This window comes from Ipomoea triloba, chromosome 7, assembly GCF_003576645.1.
Source record: "Ipomoea triloba cultivar NCNSP0323 chromosome 7, ASM357664v1".
NCBI lineage: Eukaryota > Viridiplantae > Streptophyta > Magnoliopsida > Solanales > Convolvulaceae > Ipomoea > Ipomoea triloba.
Window position 1 is genome coordinate 4620218 of NC_044922.1, and position 26362 is coordinate 4646579.

At 31.7% G+C, this 26362-nt stretch overlaps 1 protein-coding gene across 3 annotated transcripts; it reads left to right on the forward strand.

Annotated features, from left to right (window-relative positions):
* The first annotated feature begins 4163 nt into the window (after positions 1-4163).
* Positions 4164-20463, forward strand: LOC116024930 (protein VAC14 homolog). 3 transcript variants are annotated; one of them, XM_031265967.1, is made up of 20 exons: positions 4164-4735; positions 6085-6198; positions 6270-6335; positions 7876-7965; positions 8056-8175; positions 9779-9807; positions 9893-10035; positions 10146-10240; positions 10828-10914; positions 11180-11287; positions 11467-11558; positions 11750-11831; positions 12600-12665; positions 13626-13741; positions 13832-13952; positions 14245-14406; positions 14526-14654; positions 17418-17486; positions 19323-19619; positions 19945-20463. In XM_031265967.1, the coding sequence occupies exons 1-20, from the start codon at positions 4640-4642 to the stop codon at positions 20050-20052; spliced, it is 2190 nt and encodes a 729-aa protein (XP_031121827.1). In that variant the 5' UTR covers positions 4164-4639; the 3' UTR covers positions 20053-20463. The 3 variants fall into 3 exon arrangements, with proteins under 3 accessions (XP_031121827.1, XP_031121828.1, XP_031121826.1); XM_031265968.1 differs by lacking the exon at positions 4164-4735 and adding an exon at positions 5423-5995 and having other exon boundaries at positions 19963-20463; XM_031265966.1 differs by lacking the exon at positions 4164-4735 and adding an exon at positions 5426-5995.
* The last annotated feature ends 5899 nt before the right edge of the window (positions 20464-26362 follow it).

A 26362-nucleotide genomic window follows, 5' to 3' on the forward strand; every position in this document is an offset into this window, starting at 1 on the left:
GGCCTTGTGGCCAAGAAGTAGGCCCACATTTTTCAGCTGAAATGTGGAATCCAACTCCGCTCAGCTTTGGTCAAATATTGTGTTTCTCGACCGTAAGGCAACCAATATTTGAGAGTTATTACCTGATTTCAGTGATTTGTTCTCTAGATTATTAACGTTTTATCATTTTTGGTTCTCGACTTTCAAATTTATTCAATTTCATCTCCAATTATGTAATTGTTAATTAAAATAGTCTTATTCAAAAAAGAAATTAAAATAGTCTTTAATCATGACTTTTTTTTTTTGGTTTGGACCGAGCTCTATTTTAAGTAAAAATAGTTCATTTTTGTCAAAATATTATATTCCCTAATTTTTATGTAATGTAACATTTTAGATGTGATCATCCGAACTAAACACATTATATAATATATAATACTCCATAATAACAATAACAACATCAATAATAATATGTCACCTTTTTTTGGTCTATAATATCCAATATTCCTAGCGCTATTAGACTTCCTTAGTACGGCTAGACTTAAAGAAAGGCATGACGACCTAAAACCCTTTAACGAGGCACACATTATTCGTCAACCTAACTATATCAAATTGCAACTTATAAGTCACTATTTTTCAACTATTCAACTTTCGAATTTAAAAGAGAAGCTGCATAATTCAACAAATTTTCTCTCTTCCTAAATCAAAGAATTTGATTCCTTTATTTCATCTTCTTCATCATTCGTATAGAAAATTAGAAACATCACAGATCCATTATTTTGATATTTAATCTGAAAAAAAAAATTAAAATACACAAAGCTAATAGATTCTTCCTAGAATATTTATTTATTCTAAAAACAAGACTCCAAAAATGACCAAACAATGGCGGGGACACAACAAAAAATAATAACACATAATTGGAATCAAAACTAAAAAGAAAAGATGAGTTGCCTAATAAGATAAAAAGTAGAAAGAAATTAAAGAAAGAAAGAAAGAAAGAAAGAAAGGGACTTATCATATACATGGCATGGGATATTATAGCAGAGAAATTTAAGGCTATGAAAGAGATGATGTGAGGTTAAGAATTAAGAAAGGAAAAAATGGAATTGACTCGTACCTGTATTTGTTCCTTAATCCTATAATGGATCACTCTCAATGTATATTCAGTGGGGTGCAGAAATCACAAAAAGTTTGAAATGGAAATGGGGTAGAAAGACTTTAAGTGGAACCAAACAAAAGTTTAAATTACTTTTATGGGAAATGACAGCTTTATTTCTTTTATTTTTTAATGAATTTTTTAATGCTGATTTATGATTATATCGAGTATTATATATATATATATATATATATATATATATATATATATATATATATTTCCTTTGTAATTCTCTATATTTCTTCATTTTTCTTTTTCTTGCTACCTAGGAAGCAACCATAGTAATTATGTAATCTAATCAACATGGGGGACAAGGAAGGGAGTGGGGATTAACCATTTTAGACTTTTTTTTTTTGAAAACCATTTTAGACTTTAGAGTCCCTGAAAGGCCAAAATAGCATTCTATATTTCTATCTTTGTTGACAAAATTAAAACTTCATGGGAGTGAAATACTAAAATCTCTATGGACGTGTTTAGCTATTTTCTATTTATTTTTTATTTAATGTGTCACAAAACAAAGATTATCCTCAATTATAAAAAGAATTATAATATAAAATCAGAGTAATATATATATATATATATATATATATATAGTCTTCTCTTGATTTATGAAAAAGTCTAATCACTGTCTAAATGTGTGCTCTGCATGAAACTTACTTTGTGACCCTAGTCGGCAAAAGAACACAAGAATGTCAATCAATTTGTCTCGTATTTGACCAACTCAAACAAAAAATGCCAATAGACTTCTTATCACTTACAATTGTATTAGCAGTTAATTTACCAACTGCCCTAAACTATTGAGTTTGACTGCAATAATATTTGGCTGCCATAATGCAGGAAACCATAATTGTCATTATCATAAATCATAATTATAATTATAATTATAATTATCACCATTATTATTATTATTTTATAATATTAAAATAATTATAAAAATAATTTATGTTATCAACAATTAAAATTTATATTATCATTGGGGCCCAAAGCTTGTACTTCCCAAATATGATGATTATACAAACATTGTCTGATCACCAAAATCAACATGCTTGCTTCAAGAAATCATTAAAGAAAATGGATAGAAAAACGTTCATGGATGAAAAAACAATATTATTAATAAAGAGAAGTAATAAACTCCTTTAATTTAATTAATAATGAAAGAGGAAAAGCACGAGATAAGGTGGGTACATGTCCTTTTTCCTACCAAACATGGAGTAATTTAAGTGGATGAAGAAAATGCAATCAAATATTGGGCCTACCAATATAATTAAGGATAATTTGACTTTATTCTAGTCAAATTTAGATTACACATGCATAAAAAAATATGTTTTTTTTTGTCGTAAAAAAACGTGTTACATAGATAAAATTTCACATCAACTTTATAAGATATTATTGTGGAGTGGTATTTAAGTTAGGACAAAACATTTACTCATGACCTAAGTTAGGGTATAATTAGTATTTTGGCTTGAATATTACAATGATACATCTAGAACTACATAGTATCGATAAGAGCTTATAGCGCGAGAGAAAGAGCTACATGGTGCCGCGAAGAGTCAAGAGACAAGTACAAAAATGACATAAAGCTCCAACCTGAGACTTTGTGAGAAGTTAACCCTTCAATTCAGACACGAATTCGTCTCTTTATGGAGTTTGTAAAATGAATGTTCTAATTTTTTAATGAGAATTCTTTGGGATATGCCACAAACTTAAAGGCGGCAAACATAATCTTAGTTTACCACAATATATTCAATGCTTTATATGATTAGGTTCACATGAGAACAATCTTAATCTATACATCTATGATGATCAAATGCTGAAAATTAATGAAAAATATCATCATATTTTTTTATTTTTTTTTGTAATTATGATTATACATTTATAAATGCCAGCCCATTTATAAACGATTTACGTGCACAGGAAGAAACTACATGATTTTCACCACCTTCTTCCTCCATATCATTATCATATTCATCACTTGGATTTGGAGTTTTTGGCTATGAGGAAATTTGCAGAATGAACATTATAATCGCAACTCCAACACACACACATGCATATAGGGGCAAGATCTGGTGCGGCTACTGCTTCCCATGTGATTGTGCGACTTTGCACTATTATGTATGCACAAATACACCATTCAGTCCCCCGACGGGCTACGAGACCTTAGTCCGCAATGATCAGTTAGGGGCTGTGTTTTCGCGTCTCGTCTATGAGACAACATATGCTGTTATCTCTTTCTTTTGTTGTGTAATAGCCTCGGGTTTCCCCTCCTTTTGTATTCCAAAAAAAAAAAAGACACCAGTCAGTTTGTAAATTTATATATAAATATAAATATAAAAATAAATATTTGAAATTTGAGATTCCTTTTTTTAATTTATTCTAACTATCTAGGATTTTGTTATTATAAATAAAATAATTTTTATTATATAAATTTCGTAAATAGTCAAATTAATATATATATATATATATATATATATATATATATATATATATATATATATATATATATATATATAATATTATAATCTTTCTTTATTTTATTATGTAAATTGTCAATTTAATATACATAGAATATTATAATTTTCTATATTTTATCATATAAATTTTGTAAACAATGAAATTAACATATATAAAATATTATAATCTTTTTTCAATATATTGCTCAGTATTATAACATGTCAATTACCATATTTATTTAGAAAGCATATAAATTAATATTAAAATTTTAATTAGTTAAAATAAATTGTAAAAGGAAATTGATTTTCAATTTCCAATTTTCAAAATTGAAATATTTTTTAAAAATAAGCGAAAAAATTACTTTTATTTTAGTATACATATTCCGTTCTATATCCACATTTATTATTTATATATGGAACACTTCCAATCTTTTTTTTTATTTTTAGTTTTTAATTTATACTCGAACACATATAAATAAAATATATGAAAGAAAATGAAAGCTTTATTTTGTTGACTTGTTGTTATTACACAAAATATAAAAATTGAATATCCTCCCATGGGAATTGGGATATTGCAAAATATATGTTCTTGTGTAATCTAATCACCGCGAAGGTTACAGCTTCACATGTCACGCCGTCGTTAGCCATCCAAAGTTTTCAACCGTTAGAGAACGCAGCAGCAGTAGCCTCTGCGACTTCTGGTACCTTAAGAAAAGTCGCGCACTGTTCTTCTCCCTCTCGCTCTCTTTCTTTCCATATCAGACCAAACACAAAAACCAAAAGCTAAACAAATTTCGAATTTTCAATCAATCAATTTTGGTGGAAATTTTAATCAATCCTCGATCGCCAGCAGCTTTTCATTTCCTGATTAGATCTCTCTTCTCTAATTTTAATTGCTGCTCGTCTCCCGCACTGTTACGTGCTTCTATTTTGTATTTTCCACGTGTATATCAGTGCGTAGATTGGGGACGGAGGGATGTTTCGGTTCCTGCAAGAGAAGATCAGGAAGCGGATTTGATTTTCTCTCTAGGGTTTTGTAGACATTTTTTTGGGGGCTATGTCCTCTGCGAAGGCGTTGTCTGTGGTCCCGGCTGCGGTTCTCAGGAATATCTCCGATAAGCTCTACGAGAAGCGCAAGAATGCTGCACTCGAGGTACCATTTTGGAGTTTTTTGGGGTTTTTAAGCTGAGTTTCCGGTATATTTTACTGGAAATTTTGATTTTTTGGGTTTGATTCGTGCAGTTGGAAGGGATTNATATATATATATATATATATATATATATATATATATATATATATATATATATATATATATATATAATATTATAATCTTTCTTTATTTTATTATGTAAATTGTCAATTTAATATACATAGAATATTATAATTTTCTATATTTTATCATATAAATTTTGTAAACAATGAAATTAACATATATAAAATATTATAATCTTTTTTCAATATATTGCTCAGTATTATAACATGTCAATTACCATATTTATTTAGAAAGCATATAAATTAATATTAAAATTTTAATTAGTTAAAATAAATTGTAAAAGGAAATTGATTTTCAATTTCCAATTTTCAAAATTGAAATATTTTTTAAAAATAAGCGAAAAAATTACTTTTATTTTAGTATACATATTCCGTTCTATATCCACATTTATTATTTATATATGGAACACTTCCAATCTTTTTTTTTATTTTTAGTTTTTAATTTATACTCGAACACATATAAATAAAATATATGAAAGAAAATGAAAGCTTTATTTTGTTGACTTGTTGTTATTACACAAAATATAAAAATTGAATATCCTCCCATGGGAATTGGGATATTGCAAAATATATGTTCTTGTGTAATCTAATCACCGCGAAGGTTACAGCTTCACATGTCACGCCGTCGTTAGCCATCCAAAGTTTTCAACCGTTAGAGAACGCAGCAGCAGTAGCCTCTGCGACTTCTGGTACCTTAAGAAAAGTCGCGCACTGTTCTTCTCCCTCTCGCTCTCTTTCTTTCCATATCAGACCAAACACAAAAACCAAAAGCTAAACAAATTTCGAATTTTCAATCAATCAATTTTGGTGGAAATTTTAATCAATCCTCGATCGCCAGCAGCTTTTCATTTCCTGATTAGATCTCTCTTCTCTAATTTTAATTGCTGCTCGTCTCCCGCACTGTTACGTGCTTCTATTTTGTATTTTCCACGTGTATATCAGTGCGTAGATTGGGGACGGAGGGATGTTTCGGTTCCTGCAAGAGAAGATCAGGAAGCGGATTTGATTTTCTCTCTAGGGTTTTGTAGACATTTTTTTGGGGGCTATGTCCTCTGCGAAGGCGTTGTCTGTGGTCCCGGCTGCGGTTCTCAGGAATATCTCCGATAAGCTCTACGAGAAGCGCAAGAATGCTGCACTCGAGGTACCATTTTGGAGTTTTTTGGGGTTTTTAAGCTGAGTTTCCGGTATATTTTACTGGAAATTTTGATTTTTTGGGTTTGATTCGTGCAGTTGGAAGGGATTGTGAAGCAATTGGTAGCGGCGGGTGATCACGACAAGATTAATTCCGTGATCAATTTGTTGATCCATGAGTATGCCCACTCCCCCCAAGCAAATCACCGGAAAGTAAGTTTTGCATTATGGTGGATTTCTGTTTTGTGTATTGAGGATTGATTTTGAGTGGGTTCTTGGTTTAGGGAGGATTGATAGGTTTAGCAGCAGCGACTGTGGGTTTGACTACTGAAGCATCACAACATCTTGAGGTGAGCAATGATGCATTTTTCTAAGTTTATATATAATTCTCACATTTAGGTTAATGTCTATGCCACACTGTTTATGACATTTTAGTAAATGCATGGATCTTAAATATTTTATAACATATAACATTTGTCGACAGTGATTATACCAGCAAATGGTTAATGATGCTAAGGTCATGCTACACTTTTGTTGTCTAAGGAAAGGAATACTAATGTTAACCTTGAGAAATTAATGATTCTGATGCCATTGAGCAAAGAGTAAGTCTGTAGGATTAGCAACTCATGCTGCAAGTTAAAGGGCTTTGAGAGTACTAGAAACTATTCTAAAAGTGTTTGTATATGCAGAAAGAAGATCTCTAGACTTGTATAGTAAAGTACTTCGATTCAGTTTTGATCTGTCTATATTGGCTTGCAATCATGTGAGATATTGCATATTCATTCATTTTCCATTTTCTTTTCTCCCCCGTAAAATTATTTCTCCGTATATTTCTAAATAAACCTAACTCGGACTTCCTTTCTTAGGTATTTTCTTTCTATGCCTGGAATGGACAGAAAAATCAATTCTTTTCTATTTTTAACAGGTGGATCCAGAAACTTTGGTTAATAGTGGCAATTCAAACACAATATTAAGACAAAAGTATACATCAGATTTAAGTACAAGTGTTTTTCATATGTGTTTTTTGATCCAAATAAAATTAGGGGTTCAAAACCTCAATTTTAGGAAAGTATGTGTGTGTGTGTGCAAAATTACAGTATAGTAAGAGAGGTTATGCTCATGGTGAAGTATAATTTCTGTAGACTTGTGCAATTTGGCTTTAATTTCAAGTTTCTTCAATTTATTTTTAGAACTTGGAAAAAAGTTTGGCCAAGTGCCCCCACATCTTGTAATGTAAATCCTTCACTTCTTTTTTTCTGATGGCATTTTGTCATCTAGAATCCAAAGTTCTTCCCGGACCATTCCTTTATAGATGAAGCCAAAAAAAATGCTAATCTTTTTATTTGATTTTTTTTATACTGCTAATATAACTATATAAGTATATAACTATGAATCTATGATGTACATATATTTTATGTTGCTGGAACTAGTCTGGTTGTAGGCAGTGTCAAGATTTCTTCGTAGTGTGGTCAGCTTTAGCTTGGTTACCATACTATAAATGTTAAACATATGTATTCATAGCACATTGAAATGAGTTAATCTCTGCTAATTAATAGAATTTCTATAGTTTGTATAATTTTGAAAATTTGCAGAACAGTAATTCCAATATTCATTATTGACCCCACTCCTATTTTTGTTTCCAAATTTTGAGTGGGGTCAAATTATGATAATTGATAACTAAAGGGATAATTTGCAAAACTATAAACAAAGGGCCTTGAAATATCCAGTGTCACCTGACTCGACTGGTAATACTAATACATTTGAACCACATCTATACAAGCAGTTGTCAGCTGCTGCCTCATAACATAGTTTTATAAGTGGGTGTGTGTTGCATAAGAGAAAATTTTCCTCTTGATGGGTTTTATATCTCCGCTGCATGTGATTTGCCAGCAAATAGTACCACCAGTCCTCGATTCCTTTTCTGATCAAGATGGCAGAGTTCGCTATTATGCTTGTGAAGCCCTGTATAACATAGCCAAGGTGAGGGAAAGAGTAGTGATTTTATGCCTCTTTATATCATCTGATTTTTGTATTTTTCACCTCCTTTTTATGATTTATGATGTCTTGCAGGTCGTAAGAGGAGATTTTATTGTGTTTTTCAATCAGATCTTTGATGCTTTGTGCAAACTCTCAGCAGACTCAGATGCCAGTGTGCAAAGTGCTGCACATCTTTTAGATAGACTTGTGAAGGTATGAGCTAGTAGTCATATGGCCTTTTAGAAAGGTTTCTTCCTTGAAGCTATTTATGGAAGGATGCAGGAAGTATAAAATTATTATTATTATATAATATACAATAAAAAGGATACAGTGAAGCAGAGAAACAAGTTTGATTCGTTTATTAAATCTGATCAGTCATATAATATAAAATTCTGGGTGAGAGTGATTGTATGTTGGCTTAGGTGTTTCACTTCAATAGTGGATGATCCATTAAAGTCTATTCTGAGAGCTAATTATCTTGTCTGGAGATTGATATAAAGTATGTGAAGAAGAGATATAGAGTGTACACTTTTTGTGATCATCAAAGTTTAGGTAAGATATAACTTACTGGTCATCTATGTTTAACAACTTGAAAATCGTGACTAATGTTTTTATTTGATTTCAATATCTTCACTGCCCTAATTTCTGGTACCAGTTATTTGGTAATTTTCTGGTTTTAGGTATTTCGATCACACTAAAAATGAAACCCAAACCAGAATTTCAAAAATTATCCTTACCTCAGTCTGTTGCCACGCCTCTGTTGCAACAGTCATGCTTCCTAAGATTGCCAGAAGTGTCATGGAGAATTTGGATGTTGTTGATTCTGAAACCAAATCAAAATATTAACAACTGTTTCCTAAGTTCTTAAACATTGATGACCATATTGTAATTTAGCTCAAATTTTGATGACTTAAGACCTAAGGTTTGTATAAGCTTGGAAAATAAACATATGATGACCCATACAAAGGTGTGTGGTGGGTTTCAGGGAAAAGGGAGTATGGTTAGTGGGGTTATGGGAAGCTACCTGCTGGATAATGGTGTTCAAAGTGACTAGAGCTGAAGTTGCTTGGGCTATGTTTTCCTGGGGTAAATAGGGCTACATGGATTGTGTTCATTGTCTAGTGCTGGATGGTGTTTTCAGTAATTACTTATTTTGAAAATGAGTAGAGCTAAAACCGAGCAGATGCATTTTGAGTGCAACTAACAGTAGAAAAAATAGTTTGACTTGGATGGAAAGAATGATACTCAAATTGTATGTAATTATGATACCTTGGTTTTACATTCCATAAAGACTAAAAGTTAGATGGTGTAAATTAACAAATTAAGGCCAATTCGATGAAGTGTATAAGCTTGATCAAAATTTTATTTGATGATAGAGTTCCTGTAAAGGTGAAAAGAAAAATTCTATGTAGCTGAGAGGAAGAGGCAATTGAAGATGTGGATTGGATATGCGAAAGATGTGCTAGGTCAATGATTTTAGAATAACTATAACATCAGCAAGAGGTGAGAGGGAGAGTGTAACGCAAAGAAATAAAATTGTAATCTATGAGTTAGGCATGGGTACCACTGTACCAGTGCTAGAAAGTTTGATGTTCATTCTTTTTATTAAAGAAAGTTGGGTGTTTTACTCTGTTCTCCTTCCCCTCAATTGCATTCTGCTGGAGCAAACGGTTTTTTTGGTTGGGTAAAAACATTGTGACCTGAAAGTGCTACCTTCAATAAAATGCAATGGATTCTGTACTCTATCTAGCAATTATTTTTACATTGTTTATATATCCTGACATGCAATGCTCTCCTATACCTCCATTAAATGCAGGATATTGTCACTGAGAGTGATCAATTCAGGTGTGGTGAACTTGTTCCTATGTCTTATTGCGCTTTGAGTTCAGCAATATGACATTGAACAGTTTCAGTTTTTTTTCTGTGTCAGCATTGAAGAATTTATACCATTGCTGAGAGAACGGATGAATGTCCTCAATCCTTATGTACGACAATTTTTGGTTGGGTGGATCACAGTATTAGACAGTGTTCCAGATATAGATATGCTTGGTTTCCTTCCTGATTTCCTTGATGGTATTGACACCATTCTCACAGTTTGAGGATGACAATTTTGCATGTGATTTGTATTTTTTAAACTTTTAGTAACTCAGAGACATGATTTTTCTTGCTCCAATCAACTGCAGGTTTATTTAATATGCTAAGTGATTCTAGCCATGAAATACGACAACAGGCTGATTCTGCTCTTTCAGAGTTTCTTCAGGAAATTAAGAACTCTCCAGTAAGAATTTTCATCTTGAAGATAACTGAACTTTTCGGTTATGGTGGTGAACATTCATTTTATGGAATGTGGAAACTTGCAAGTTGCTTTATATCTTCTGTGCTTGTTTGGCTAAATATTTGGGGCTTATCTACTCCAATAGTCAGAAGCTATGCCAAACACTAAATAATCCAAAATTAAGGTTATTAAAAATGTTTTTCTATTGTGTATCCATGTTCACCAATTAAGAAATTTATGTAATTTCAACAAACACTAGGTCAACTATGAAATTTCATCTATGAAAAATTGCTACAGATATGTTGATGATCAATATTTGACCATGTTACGTGCTTAGCTGTAGATATTCACCATTAGTAGTAACAAAATGTTTGTGCTTCATAGCATAGGGGCCCATCCGCTAGGGATGGCATGCTTGTTGCTCTCTCTTTGGTAAATATGTTGTGTGGATTAGTGGCCCAAGTTTTGTGTTGGGAGAAAGTAATTGGACAGTTTTGTTTATGAAAAGAAAATAGTACAATGTATATTGACTAAGTGGCAATCTCTGGGATTACCTCATATTTTCTGACTCGAAAAGTTTTTGCTTCAAGTCTGTAGATTATGGTCGTATGGCTGAGATATTGGTGCAGAGGGCTGCTGCACCTGATGAATTTACTCGGCTGACAGCTGTTACTTGGGTAAGGATACGAACATGCTTCGCTGCATGTTTTGTTTATATTGATGCCTTTATACTTTATATGCATTGTTTAGCTGGGCTCGTGGGAATTATGATCTGTTACACATTCTTCGCCGCATGTTTTGTTTGTATTGATGTCATTATATGCATTGTTTAACTGGGCTGGTGGGAAGTGCTATCTTTTACTTTTTCTCCCTATGAATCAGTGTACAATTGCACTACCTTACCTTGCTTAAGTTGGTTTCAACACAGTCTTTTCTGTTCAGATAAATGAGTTTGTAAAACTTGGTGGGGATCAACTGGTTCCTTATTATGCTGATATTCTGGGAGCAATTTTGCCTTGTATTGCTGATACAGAAGAAAAGATACGAGTTGTAAGTTAATATGTTCCTTTTGTTTATAATGGAGATTTCTGTGATGTTATTTATTTATTTATTTATTTATTTATTTTTCCAGTCATATTACTAATAGTCTGTGTATTGCTTCCCTCTCATCATGAAAATCTTAGTACTTTTCCCATATATTATTCCTTCTGTCTTGTTCTTCTTTTCAGGTTGCTCGTGAAACCAATGATGAACTTGGATCAGTCAAGGCTGATCCAGCTGAGGGATTTGATGTTGGAGCAATTCTAACTGTTGCTAGGAGGTATAGATGTTTTAGAGAGTGAAATGCTGGTTTCACTTTTGGATTTTATTCCTTCTCTCTCTTGCCTAAAATGTCACCACGTGGAAATATGGAATTATTCTTCTTATCCATCTCTGGTCTCTGGGTGTTTTTTGCCATTAGTGATATGACATTCTGTGATTATGAGCTTTTTGTTTGGATCTCTATGTCAGACAGTTGTCTAGTGAATTTGAGGCAACACGGATTGAATCATTGCACTGGATGACAACCTTACTAACAAAACATCGCATGGAGGTAATTTGGAAATCTTAGATTACATTTTATTTTATTGTTATGGCATTATGCAACCTGGTGCCTATTGGGTATGGGAGCACTATAAGCTTATACTTTGACATGGATGCTAATGCTATATGGATAGACTCATCTGATAAGCATATAACCCTTCTATGAGCAGAATGCATCTCAAATTTATGATGCTTCAGAATTCATGCTTCTTGCACAAGATATTATTTAAATTTTAAACTTTACCTATATTTTACAAGGAATTGTTATTACATGATTAATGAATATCTCCTAGAAGACTTGAAAGAGGTTAATGAGAGACTTTTGGGTAGGGTGGCTATGCTTTGTTAAACAAAAGAGTATCTTCTATTCCTCCTGGGATCCTGTCACTATTTCAGCCACTGATATGATGGAATAATGATGCCTTGTAATCATGATTTTTGTACATGACATGATTTGCTCAACAAATTAACTTCATTATGGTTCTGGGTGTATCATAATATTAGAGTTGTTTTAGCTTCAGCCTTCATGAAGAGCTTGCCTAGCTAGGAACACTGATATGAGCTTGGAAATATTCTCCATATCTGCTTCGCATTTCCAAATGGTGCAATTTTATGGAATACTTTTTTGCACTGGACTAATTGCGGTGTCAGTTTTTGGATTTTGACAATTTTGATTAAGGCAGTATACAGAATCTTCAATCTCAATATGTTTTTCATTGTCGCTTTTACAACACTGGGCGAGATAAGCATTCACTGCATAGTTTTAATTTTGAAACAGGTCTTGGTTTTTCTAAATGATGTTTTCGACACCCTTCTAAAGGCTCTCTCAGATCCATCTGATGAGGTATATTCTTCTACAGTTGTACTGCTCCCCTTTCCGGTTTTGTCCTGATTATATTGTTAAGTTGCTGATGTCGTTTTTATATCTGATGGTCAGTGTAATTTTAGATATAATTCCTAATGTTATTTGGGATAGGTTCTAAATTACATTTCTTTGTAATATTATTCAGCATATTTAATAAATTACTTTTATGATGTTACTCATTTTAATTTCTTAAGTACATATCTTTCTAATGTTAGTCTGCTTAATTCTGATGTGGATCCATGTTGACAGTAGTGTGCTTTGGTAGTTATTGGGTGTGGTTAGATATGTTCTTATATTTAAAAGCTTATCAGTACTTTCCTCTATGTCTGAGATTAATTCATGTGAATTTCAATGTAAATCAGAAACTTCACTTGTTCCCAGATGAAATGCCAGATAAAAAAGTAATATTGACTTGTGCCAGCATAGAGTCTGCATATAGTGGTTTGGAAATGATAGCTATAGTAGGTAAAAGAAAATGCCATAAGCATTTTGTTGTTTCTTCTGGGTGAGGTTATTTAGGTAATGCTGGCAAAGGTTTCGTTTCGTTGGTGACTCCTGTAACCTTCATTGTACGTTGTCCCTTGTAAATCCATAGATCGTTGTTGTTTTAAATGTGTTTTTGATATCTATGCACTGTATTGGCATGGATTGTCTTGATGTAACAAATGAACTAGCTGATGTGTTTCAGCCACAACCTCTTGTGTTAGGGAGCTGCCCAAAATTTTCCAGTAGTTTTTGTGGATTCTGTTTTTGTTTATGATAATATTTTAAAACATATTTGGCTCATGTCTCTTGATGTACTGAGAAAGCATATGAATGATTTCCATCTCTTTCTCATATGAATGAATTTAAGCTTTTGCTATCTGTGAGGAACATGCTTTTAAATTGAACCATATGCTAATTTCCTTGAAGCACTTTTCTCATTTCATCTCATTCCAGGTAGTGCTTCTGGTGCTTGATGTGCATGCATGTGTTGCTAAAGATCCACAACACTTCCGTCAACTTGTAGTTTTCTTGGTCCATAATTTTCGACTTGATCATTCTCTCCTGGAGAAGTGAGTGTGTGCTGAACTTTAGCAGCCTAATGTTTCTAGTGTGTATCCAGTATATTGTGTTGGCATCTTATTTTCTAAATTTCTCTTCAGACGTGGTGCTTTGATAGTTCGAAGACTCTGTGTGCTTCTGGATGCTGAAAGAGTTTATAGGGAACTTTCTACAATACTTGAGGGGGAATCAGATTTGGATTTTGCATCGATGATGGTTCAGGTTTTTCTATTTTACAAGACACTTTAAAGATGATTATTGTAATGTGCTTGTATTGGTAAATGAGACTGATAATGAAATGGAAGTTCTCTTTTCGTGATATGCTATAACATTTGTGAATTGTAAAATTACTGAACTAGTTTTTTTTTTTTTTTTTTGTTTTTGAGAACAACTGAACTAGGTTTTTAATGCTATAACATCTGTGTATTGTGTCAAGAGAAACTAGTACTTTTTTATTTTATTTTATTTTTTTCAGCATAATTTATTTATTATGTTAATTTTATATTTGTTTCAGGCCTTGAACTTGATTTTGCTTACTTCATCTGAATTGTCTGAACTCCGTGATCTTCTTAAACAATCATTGGTGAATATTGCTGGGAAAGATCTTTTTCTTTCTTTGTATGCTTCATGGTGTCATTCTCCGATGGCCATAATGAGCCTCTGCTTCTTAGCACAAGTACGTAACTGTGGAGGATCATTTTCAAATTATTTCCCTTGGGGTTTTGTTCTTTCCATGGTTTTCTTCTCTAAACAGTTTTTCTCCTTACGTCTGCTGCTTTTGGAACTGCATTACAGACATATCAGCATGCTAGTTCTGTCATTCAATCTCTGGTCGAGGAAGACATCAATGTGAAGTTTTTGGTTCAACTTGATAAGTTAGTCAACCTTCTGGAGACTCCCACATTTGCTTACTTGAGGCTGCAGGTGCCTTGGTTTTCTCCTAGATATGTNTCCTCTATGTCTGAGATTAATTCATGTGAATTTCAATGTAAATCAGAAACTTCACTTGTTCCCAGATGAAATGCCAGATAAAAAAGTAATATTGACTTGTGCCAGCATAGAGTCTGCATATAGTGGTTTGGAAATGATAGCTATAGTAGGTAAAAGAAAATGCCATAAGCATTTTGTTGTTTCTTCTGGGTGAGGTTATTTAGGTAATGCTGGCAAAGGTTTCGTTTCGTTGGTGACTCCTGTAACCTTCATTGTACGTTGTCCCTTGTAAATCCATAGATCGTTGTTGTTTTAAATGTGTTTTTGATATCTATGCACTGTATTGGCATGGATTGTCTTGATGTAACAAATGAACTAGCTGATGTGTTTCAGCCACAACCTCTTGTGTTAGGGAGCTGCCCAAAATTTTCCAGTAGTTTTTGTGGATTCTGTTTTTGTTTATGATAATATTTTAAAACATATTTGGCTCATGTCTCTTGATGTACTGAGAAAGCATATGAATGATTTCCATCTCTTTCTCATATGAATGAATTTAAGCTTTTGCTATCTGTGAGGAACATGCTTTTAAATTGAACCATATGCTAATTTCCTTGAAGCACTTTTCTCATTTCATCTCATTCCAGGTAGTGCTTCTGGTGCTTGATGTGCATGCATGTGTTGCTAAAGATCCACAACACTTCCGTCAACTTGTAGTTTTCTTGGTCCATAATTTTCGACTTGATCATTCTCTCCTGGAGAAGTGAGTGTGTGCTGAACTTTAGCAGCCTAATGTTTCTAGTGTGTATCCAGTATATTGTGTTGGCATCTTATTTTCTAAATTTCTCTTCAGACGTGGTGCTTTGATAGTTCGAAGACTCTGTGTGCTTCTGGATGCTGAAAGAGTTTATAGGGAACTTTCTACAATACTTGAGGGGGAATCAGATTTGGATTTTGCATCGATGATGGTTCAGGTTTTTCTATTTTACAAGACACTTTAAAGATGATTATTGTAATGTGCTTGTATTGGTAAATGAGACTGATAATGAAATGGAAGTTCTCTTTTCGTGATATGCTATAACATTTGTGAATTGTAAAATTACTGAACTAGTTTTTTTTTTTTTTTTTTGTTTTTGAGAACAACTGAACTAGGTTTTTAATGCTATAACATCTGTGTATTGTGTCAAGAGAAACTAGTACTTTTTTATTTTATTTTATTTTTTTCAGCATAATTTATTTATTATGTTAATTTTATATTTGTTTCAGGCCTTGAACTTGATTTTGCTTACTTCATCTGAATTGTCTGAACTCCGTGATCTTCTTAAACAATCATTGGTGAATATTGCTGGGAAAGATCTTTTTCTTTCTTTGTATGCTTCATGGTGTCATTCTCCGATGGCCATAATGAGCCTCTGCTTCTTAGCACAAGTACGTAACTGTGGAGGATCATTTTCAAATTATTTCCCTTGGGGTTTTGTTCTTTCCATGGTTTTCTTCTCTAAACAGTTTTTCTCCTTACGTCTGCTGCTTTTGGAACTGCATTACAGACATATCAGCATGCTAGTTCTGTCATTCAATCTCTGGTCGAGGAAGACATCAATGTGAAGTTTTTGGTTCAACTTGATAAGTTAGTCAACCTTCTGGAGACTCCCACATTTGCTTACTTGAGGCTGCAGGTGCCTTGGTTTTCTCCTAGATATGTTTGTTTGTGAGCAAATTTTCGCTTTTTTTTTTTTTTTTTGTATTTTTTTTTTGTATTTTTGCATTTTATAGAAAATCACCAATGGGGTGCAACCCAAGACATGCCCTTGCCCTTAAAAAAGAAAGACTGGTCACCATATTCATAACCCTAATAGATATAGGCAGGCGCCTAGGCGACAAGGCGGTCGGGGGGCGCCGCGTCTTAAAAGAGCGCCGTGATAACTATGTTGCTATGTTAATTTAGTTATTAGGTTAAATGGTCAAATATGCCCTCCTACTTTTAGCAAAATTGCATTTGGGTACCTCTGCTAAAAAAATGCAATTAAGTGTTTGAACTTCGAATTTCTTATAATATTAACAAATTTGTGCAATTAGGTTCCAATATCAACAATTCGATAATGAGCCATTTAAATATATCGACAGTTCCTTCTAGCAAGATTAAAAATTAATTGCCAAGTCGATATATTTAAATTGACTTTTATCCTTCTGTTAACTTTAAAACCTATTTTGCTTGATTGAATTTGAAGGTTCATAATGATTATCGCACAAAATTGGAATTTCAAAGAGCCTGAATTGCACTATTTTTAGATGAGAAGCCGAGTTGCAGTTTGACTAAAAGTAGGATGGCATATTTTACCCTTTTCCTTAAGTTATTATTACTAGTCAAATGGGCGTGAGTTCTGCAACTTGACCAAATTTGAATTATGTTGTAAATGGCTGCATAGCATAGTAGTTTTCTCATAATGTTTTATATATAAAATAAAAGTGAACTTTAACGTCCATGCACTTCACTTTATCATTAAGAACTTTACTATGTAGGATATAAACTTGCCATTTTCCTTCACTTCCCAAAGCCTCCGAAAGAATAGTATTTTATTGTTGTACTCAACATGTATATTTTAAGCAATTTATTTACTCCGTACTATATTGCTGGAGGAATATTAGTGGTTTCATTTTCAGATTTTAGGAGTTGAAATGTGTGCAAATTGCTGTTCTGTTAGCGAGGCCATTTTCACTAATAAAATTGGTGTAAATCATATTCGTCACTGTTTTCTTCAGCTTCTTGAACCTGGAAGATACATCTGGTTGTTAAAAGCCTTGTATGGTTTGCTGATGCTGCTACCCCAGGTGTGTTATGGAGTATTCTGTTGATATATACGTACATATGTGGTGTGTATTTTTATATATTTAATTTTGTTCTTGTCTCACTAAAACAGATTCTGTATCCATAAAAAAAAAAACAAATTTGTTGAATATTCATAAATGTGACTAGTGATTGTATAGAATGACAAATAACTGTTTATGATTTAAAAATTAAAGAAGAAAGAACGATAATAGAAATTGTGTAAATGGTCCCTTGTTTTTTAATGGTTAATCAAGAAATAACAGTTTGAAATTTATTTAAATGCTCTTTCCATCTCACTTTATGCTTTTGGTTTAAACAGCAAGGACAAGGACAAGGATGAACAATATTAAAAACATTATAAAGCACTGGTTTACATATTCTTAAAATGGCAAATTCTCCTGTGAGACCGTCTCACGGGTCTCAATCAGTGAGATGGGTCGGGTTAGGAGAATTTGGATCTTATGGTATATGGACTTAGTAATATTATTTCCTACAAACTGTCTAATACAGTTTTGCTATAAAGTACGGAGTATTACATTTATGTTATAAATGATTATATATATGGCTTAAAGTATTTGATTATATTTTGTAATGACACTATTTCATGCAAATTGTCTATTATAGTTTTCTTGGGGCCGTTTGGTTCACAGAATGTTAGATTATCTTAGGAATGTTAGATTGTTGGGAATGTTAGATTCATGTGTTTGGTTTAGGGGTTATGTTTTTATGTTATAATATGCTTTTTTACTTTATTACCCTTAACATATTTTTGTGTATTTCAATAAATTTCAAAATTAAAATAAATAAGGCAATGGTAACATGTATAAGTACATGATTTAAAACTAATTAACTAAGAGCTTGAACTCGATAAAGAAAATTACTTTATAAGCTAACATAACGTAATAAAAAATAAAAATATACAATTATAAAAATAAACATATAATAAGCTAACATAAAATATATATTTCATACTAATTAGAATTAAAATGGCAAAAATAGAAGTTATGCATGAGAATCTTACAAAACCTAAGAGATGTAAGAGAATCACATTCCCTTCAAAATCCAATGTGGTGGGAATGTTATATTCCTTTGAAAAAGCAAGATAACTTGAACCAAACATGGGAATGTGACATTCCAAATCTCACATTCCCTTAGTTATGTTATATATAAGCCTTAAAGTATTGATAATATTTGCAATTCTGTTATGCTATTATTTTTTATTCCCTGCAAAATGTGTATTACATTTATGTTATGAAGTATACTATATAAGGCTTAAAGTATTGATTATATTTGCAATTTGGTTATGTTATTACATTATTCCTGCAAACTATCAATTACAGTTTTGTTATAAAGTACTACATTTATGCTATAAAGTATTAATTATATATAAGGCTTAAAAGTATTGATTATATATGCAATTTTGTTATGTTATTACTTTATTTCTTGCAAATTGTCTATTAGAGTTTTGCTATAAAGTACTATATTTATGTTATAAAGTGTTATATATAAAGCTTAAAGTATTGATGATATCTGCAATTCTATTATGTTATTACTTTATATTTCTTGCAAATTGTCTATTATTTTGTTAGAAAGTACTACATTTATGATATATAAGGCTTAAAGTATTGATTATATTTGCAATTCTCTTATGACCTATTTTTATTAGATCCGACCTGTCTCACGGGAGACTAACCCTTTAAAAATATATATAGAAGAAAATAGCATGACGAAATGAAAAATTTTGTTGACCCAAATGTTGTGGAAAAATACTGTGATAGAGAGTCTGATAGTTGGCGTTTTTCTGAGTACTGAGTTCCTATACTGTCCTATTTGTGCAGCAAAGTGCAGCCTTCAAAATTCTTCGGACTCGATTGAAAACTGTGCCTGCATACTCTTTTAGTGGGGATCAACTTAGCCGAACATCATCGGGGAATCCTTATTTTCAGAGTAGTTATTCAAGGGGTGGCTCACAAAATTCAATTGATGTTAATTTTAGTGAAGATTCAAATGATATGCACAACGGAATAAATTTCTCTTCAAGGCTGCAGCTGTTTGAACACGTCCAATATATGCACCGTATGCATTCAAAGTCACGGGGGTCGTACTCACGCTCCAGTTCTAATTCATCGACAAAGGTTTGTTGTACTTGATTATGGCTATTTAATTTCCTTTGTGTGGGTTTATTAACATCAACTTTGGATCTAACATACTATACCGTGCTGCCTTATTACGATTGGTATTTAACAATGGATCTAAATTTCTCAAATTTTGGCTAGTTTTTTGCGGTTAATTATGTTGATTACTGCAAAACCATAGTTGTTCATAGAATAGGCAATAGCTATATGTAGACATCCCTGATATACTTACTAGTCTGGTAACAGCATGTGACCATAGTTACTGTCCTAAATATCGATTGCCCTATCAGTGGCTTCCCTAACATGCGTTTTGTTCTCAAATCAGAACACCTATTCTGTTCAGGAGTTGCAAAGGCCCGAAGACTCCAAACAGCCTGTCCCAACGCCAGACTTGAATGGGCCGTCATCAAAATCGTCACGCAAAGGCCCTTGACAGTTGCTGATTTGATTGCTTTGCTTGCTGTGCACCCCTGATGGGAGGAGGGAGGAGGTCCAATTATACAAAATTTTTTGGGGTATTCCAATTGAGTTTTGGTATAATTTGTAAATTGTATATCCTGACATTTTTTGTCTTTTTGAACTTATTGAAGGTTGAAATGGTGGGGAAATCATCAGGTATTGGTTATAGAGATTGTTCCCAAGCTTCTTTTTTTTTTTTTTTTTTTTTTTTTCTTCTTAAATTTATTATTTTTCCCCTAGTGAGCAAGTAAGCTCATGTGGTTATGTTATTTTTTATTGAAAACCATATGGGCAGTAGGTAGTTGTGTAGGACATTACATCCATGTTTGTTTTATTCATAATTCTTATATTTCAATGGTTTAGAATAAAAGTTTGATGTGTATCATAATCCTCTCTTTATTCTGGAAAATTGCCTTCTTCATTCAGGCAATTTGCCCTTTTTAGCTGTTTTTAGTTATCTTATACGTAGTTTCCAAGATAATCTAAGGTCCTGATGGCACATGGGTAGGGTCGGATTGGGTTCATGCTATTTTGATTCATTTTTTCTGAGTAGTGTTGACTCTATTTATATTGTAGTATTTGTTTAGATATACTCTCTCAGCTTTTTTAAGCACAAAGAGTCAATATCGTTTCTACTGATTAATTTAGTTTATCTGTATTTCAACAATTTTTTCCGTAAAATTAAAAATAAATTATGTTGTGTAAATACTCTATACTTGATAGTGTTGCACTCTCTTTGTTATTTTATTTAGTAAAAGCAAGGAATTACAACTCGAGCAAACTCAATGGATAGATTTTTACACAAGTTTTTGTAGGCAACAAGAAAAAGAAAGTGAAGATAAATTGTTTTTTTTCCTAATTGGGGTGGTCCTATGCAATTATAAAGCTTTTTATATACTATTTGCGTTTGTGATCAGTAAGCATTCGTTTAATGTGATAAATGAACACAAATGAACAAACTTTAGAGAGCATTCGTTTAATGTGATAAATGAACACAAATGAACAAACTTTAGAGCTTGGTTCATAAACGAACAATGTTTGAATAGTTGTAGGTTCGTTTGCTAAGAGCTTGTGAACAAACTCGTTTGTATTCATTTAATAATGTTCACGAACAAACTTGTTTAGTGTTTGTTTACTAATGTTTATGGACAAACTCGTTTAATGTTCGTTTAATAATGTTTACGAGCAACCCTAAGTATCATCTCCATATTCTCTCTCATCTTTCTTCCATATATTACAAAATTTTGATAATTTTACATCACATTAAGAATATAGACCCAACCTTTGTATCCCATGCCAATATCTCCCTTAGAATAACAAATTGGTTTTATGAATATGAAAATTGAATTAAATATAACTTAGACCTAAGTTGAATTTGGATTAGCTTTATATATAGCAGTGAAAATACTATATATATATATATATATATATATATATATATATATATATATATATATGAATAAAATTGAATTAAAAATGAATCTGAAAGATATTGAGATTATTTAAGACGTGGGCTACATCCCAAACTCTAGTTTTTGCTAAGGGGTTAAAATCGAGTGATGGATTAAATCTCTCCAATCCCTTAACCCAAATAAGATAACATAGTAGAAAATCTAAATTGGAAAAACATAGAATGAAAATGGAGAAATGAAATACCAAGGAAAGAAAAACAGAGAATCGAAATAAATGCAAAACGTCTAAATTACATGAATCTAGATCAAACAACACCGATAATATTTCACAAAAGGAAAAATTAGGTACAACATAAGACAAAATGTGATTTCTTCAAATAATAAGTATTAAATACAATTGTATTGAATTTTACTTATTGACCTAATTAAGTACCTAATTAACTAACAAGTCATCAAATTTTCATTAAATATAAAAATTGATGTATTTCAACAATTTATTCTTTTCAGATTTGATTCAACAATCAAATCCAAAGTTATAGTTGTTGGGATGATGGAGAAAAAGCTTAATATAGCACTCACTTCCATCATCTAGAAATCTTTTACTTCCAATCATAAAAGTTTTGAGTGGGCAATTCACTTCAGACCCCCCACCTCCCCCCCCCCAAACCCAAACAAAAACAAAAACAAAGTAATGAGTGGTGAGGTAATGAATAAAGAAAAGGATGGAGTGATTGGTGGAGTGGAGAGACATGGTGAAAATGACAGCCATTTCTTCCACAATATCATACAACCATGGAGCCCTAATGATATTCCTTCTTTCTTTCTCAACCCTTCATCTTCTTCATCACAATGAAGATGCATTAATAACTTCCAATCAAATTCAAATCATATAAATATACTATATTGCATCAATATATATAGTTGAATCATTGATTTAACTAATTAACCTAAAAAGTCCCATAATTTTTCTTAAACTTTTAAGTTAAAACCAGGTCTCGATCTAATTTCTTCGCATTAGCTATGCTCATGAACATCTCTAGAGGTTGTATTCGATCCGTAGGATCATTAACATACACCAACACTCTACATAAACAATGACGTACACCTGCATCAAATGCAATCTCAATAAGTCAACAAGACTTTTATGTGCACGTATAACAACAATAATAAAATAGTAAAAAAAAATCTAATTGTCTTAGTCCAAAAAAAATTGTATATATAATTTTTTCTCTCGAAATTTCGTGTAAAAATCACCAAATTTAATTATCATTTTATTTACTCCGTATTTTTCATGTATTATATTAATCATGATTACGTTAGACCAAGAAAGTAAACTAAAACAATATTAATATTTAAGACTATACTTCTTATGTATTGTCTCTTTCCCCCAATATATTATTGGCAATTATTGATCATCATATAAAAGTCTAATGGTGGACCTCATCATCCACACATTCTTCTAATCCTTTTTTTGACATATTCTGATCTTTTTTTTTTGACGTAATCCAATTCAATATACTTCTGTATTATATAAATTTGCAATCAAATTATTAAATCATAACAACTTGTATCGAATTGAAATTCAAATCCTACTTTACTGTAAAATAGTTGATTTGATCACACTCCTCGTCCCCTTGATATCTCTGTATTCTTATAACTATAATTTCTATTATTAATTTGTCCACTTTATTTCTCTCTGAAAGTTTTGATAATCAAAAATAAAAATAAAAATAAAGAGCAAATTGTCAACATCGATAACAGTGAAGAACCCAATCATAGTCATCGAGCTTATCAGTAAAGTGGGAGCATCTATATATCCCACTACACTGTCGTGATGAAGCTGTCAACTATTTATATGCAAGAGACAAGGGAAAAATGAGGCGATATATAGATGCTCAATCTTTTTCATATTCCACAGGCAAGGAAAAACATGAAGAGGAACAGGTTAAGAAGATAACGATGACATTACTTGTATTATTGGATATGTTCTTGCTTTTTTTTCCAAAGACAAAGATTGATGTTTTTGTGACATAAATTGACGACTTTTGTTGTCACTTTTCGGCGCATGTAATTTTATCTGAAATTGCCCATAGAACTTTGGGTTTCCTGTTGGCTATCTAGTGGTTGGCTGGCTAATTAAGTGGCTAGTCATCACATGTTGATGAATGATGGATGGATGGACCATCTTATTTCTCACAAAAAAAATATTAAAAAAATATAGGATAGATGTTTAGGATGTTATGTAAATTTTTGTGTGCATAGTACATAAATAATGATGGTTGCAAATCAAATGTTTGCATATAGGTTATATTTAGACAATTAATGAAATAATGTGTGCTTATCATGAGTAGCCTCAGAGATATTGTGCAATGCACATGACAGTTTCTAGTTATCTTACTTTTGTATTATTAATTTAGAATATGATTATAAATGAAAATAATAATTAAAGAGAGTTGAAATAGTGACGTGCGTACATATATCATGTACAATGGAGAGATAATATATTAGAAAAAAAAATGATATGTTAGACATGTTGGTAGATGGATCATCTCATCTCCAACCAAACAAAAAAAAAAAAAAAAAAAAAAAAAGAAGAAAAAGAAAAATATGATACATTGAAGAGATCATGTAAATCTTTATGTGCATATTACATATCGATCAAGAAGATTGCAAATCAAATGTTTGGATATAGGTTGTATCTAGACATTTGATGAAGTAAAATAATAATCATAATAAAGCAGGGTGTCCTTATCATGAGTAGCCTCAGCTCGTACGTGTGTGATGTGCATTGCACATGACGGTTGTTAATATTATACTTTTTGTATTATTTTTGTAGTAATATATTTAACTTGGAATATGATTAATAAATGAAAATATTAATTAATGATAGTTAAAACAATGACAGAAATGAAATATTAGTGGTTGATGTAAAGGAAGTAAGACTCACAATTCGTAAATATCTCTTCGTATCGTAAATATTCATATTCATTGTTCTGTAATATTGTTAAAAGAAAAATCTCATTGATCGATATATTATATTGATCTTATTTTTTTCTCCAATCAATTACTTCTAGAGTTTTTCTTGCTTGCATGTAATTGTTTATATTTATTAATTGTTATTATTATATATAAATGCAGTCTTCTCTCATTTATGTTTTTTTAAATGTAAATACATGACACCATCATATTACTAGTTTTAATTATTATACATTAAAAGTAAAAAAATGAATTGTTTAGTAAAGCTCGAAGGTGCATGACGATGTGAATAAAAGGACATTTTAGGTAGCTCCAAGTCAGCTAGTGGCCATTGGTAGTTGCACCAATCTCACTTTGTTTTCATATTCATAAAGAGTTCAAGCAGCATTAGGATTCTACTGAATTTCTATAAATTTTTTTTTAATTTGATTGATAATATATTTTTATTTTATTAGAGAGAAAAGAGAAATGAATAAAATAGTGATTTGTTTTTTAGGTCAATTAGAGTATACGTATATAAGTACGTGTAGAAAAATAGAATAAAAGTGAGACAAATGTACTCCATAGTATTATTTGAATTTGAATGTTATTTAAATGCAATAATATAATTGCAATTATGAAAATTTGGAGAGCTTTTAAGGTGTCTTTACATTTTGTATTTTTTTTAAATGGAAAGACCGAGAGACTCGAGGGTATTAATATATTTTGGTGCAAAAAAAAAAGATCCGAAATTATTAGAATACACCCGACTCTTAAAAGATGCACTGTATTCAATATGAATACATTATTAAAAAAATCCTAAAATTCATAATATTCAATTTTTAATCGAATTATATTAGTCTTTTATTATTATTATTATTATTATTATTATTATTATTATTATTATTATTATTATTATTATTATTTTTGGTGACAAGAGAAACTCACAGCGGCTACTTGAAGATGTGTTTGGGGTGAACCCTTCCTGTATAATAGTAGAGATCTTTAGATACAAGAATCATGTTCTACCCACTCGACTTATCCCTTTTCTATGTTAGTCCTTTTTTGCAAACAGGACAGAAAGTCATTCATTAATATCACAGGAAAGGAAACCCATACATATATACCACCCAAAGGTGCAATTACATTTTTTTTTTAAACCTAAAATCAGTTAATAAAAATAAAACAAGATTTAGTGGAATTGAACTTGTCCAACTACTTTTACATTCCTTTGGTGCAATTCTTATATATGGAAAAATGACCTCTGGTTGTGAATTTCTCCCTTCACTAAAAAAACAAACAAACAAAAAATAATAACAGAACAAAAAATAATAACAGAAGATTATCACGAATTCAATTCTTATCAACATTATTGTACTTTTTTAGACAAGTCGTTCACATACTTCTCATGTGTGGTTTTGCGAGCTATTACATAGTAGTAGGTTTCGTACATCTTCAACTAGCTAGTGGTTGCGAGTTTTCTTTCTCACCCAAAAATAAATAAATAAAATAATGAAAAGCAAATCATGTGATGAAAATCCGTGTATAATATGTGGTTTTAGACTTCGAGATGTTTCAACCAAATTCGATCACAATAATGCGCTAAGTAGCAAATTAAAGCTAGGCTGCAAAAAATATATATGTACATGGTTGACATAAGAAGATTATATTGCTGCGGTTTTGAGATACGTTAGTTGTTGGTATTCTGTCCCACGTTGAGTTCGAGTAAATAAGAACAATAACCTTCAAAAAAGTAAATAAGAACAATATTGTTCCACCGGATAGCTCAAATGATTTAGTCTTACTTTTAGGAACATGGTGGAATAATTTGAATCTCACAAGGGATCTGAGGAGTCATAACTTAGAGTTATACTCTTGCATCACCCATGTCTTGTGCAACAGCCTTCAAATTACACA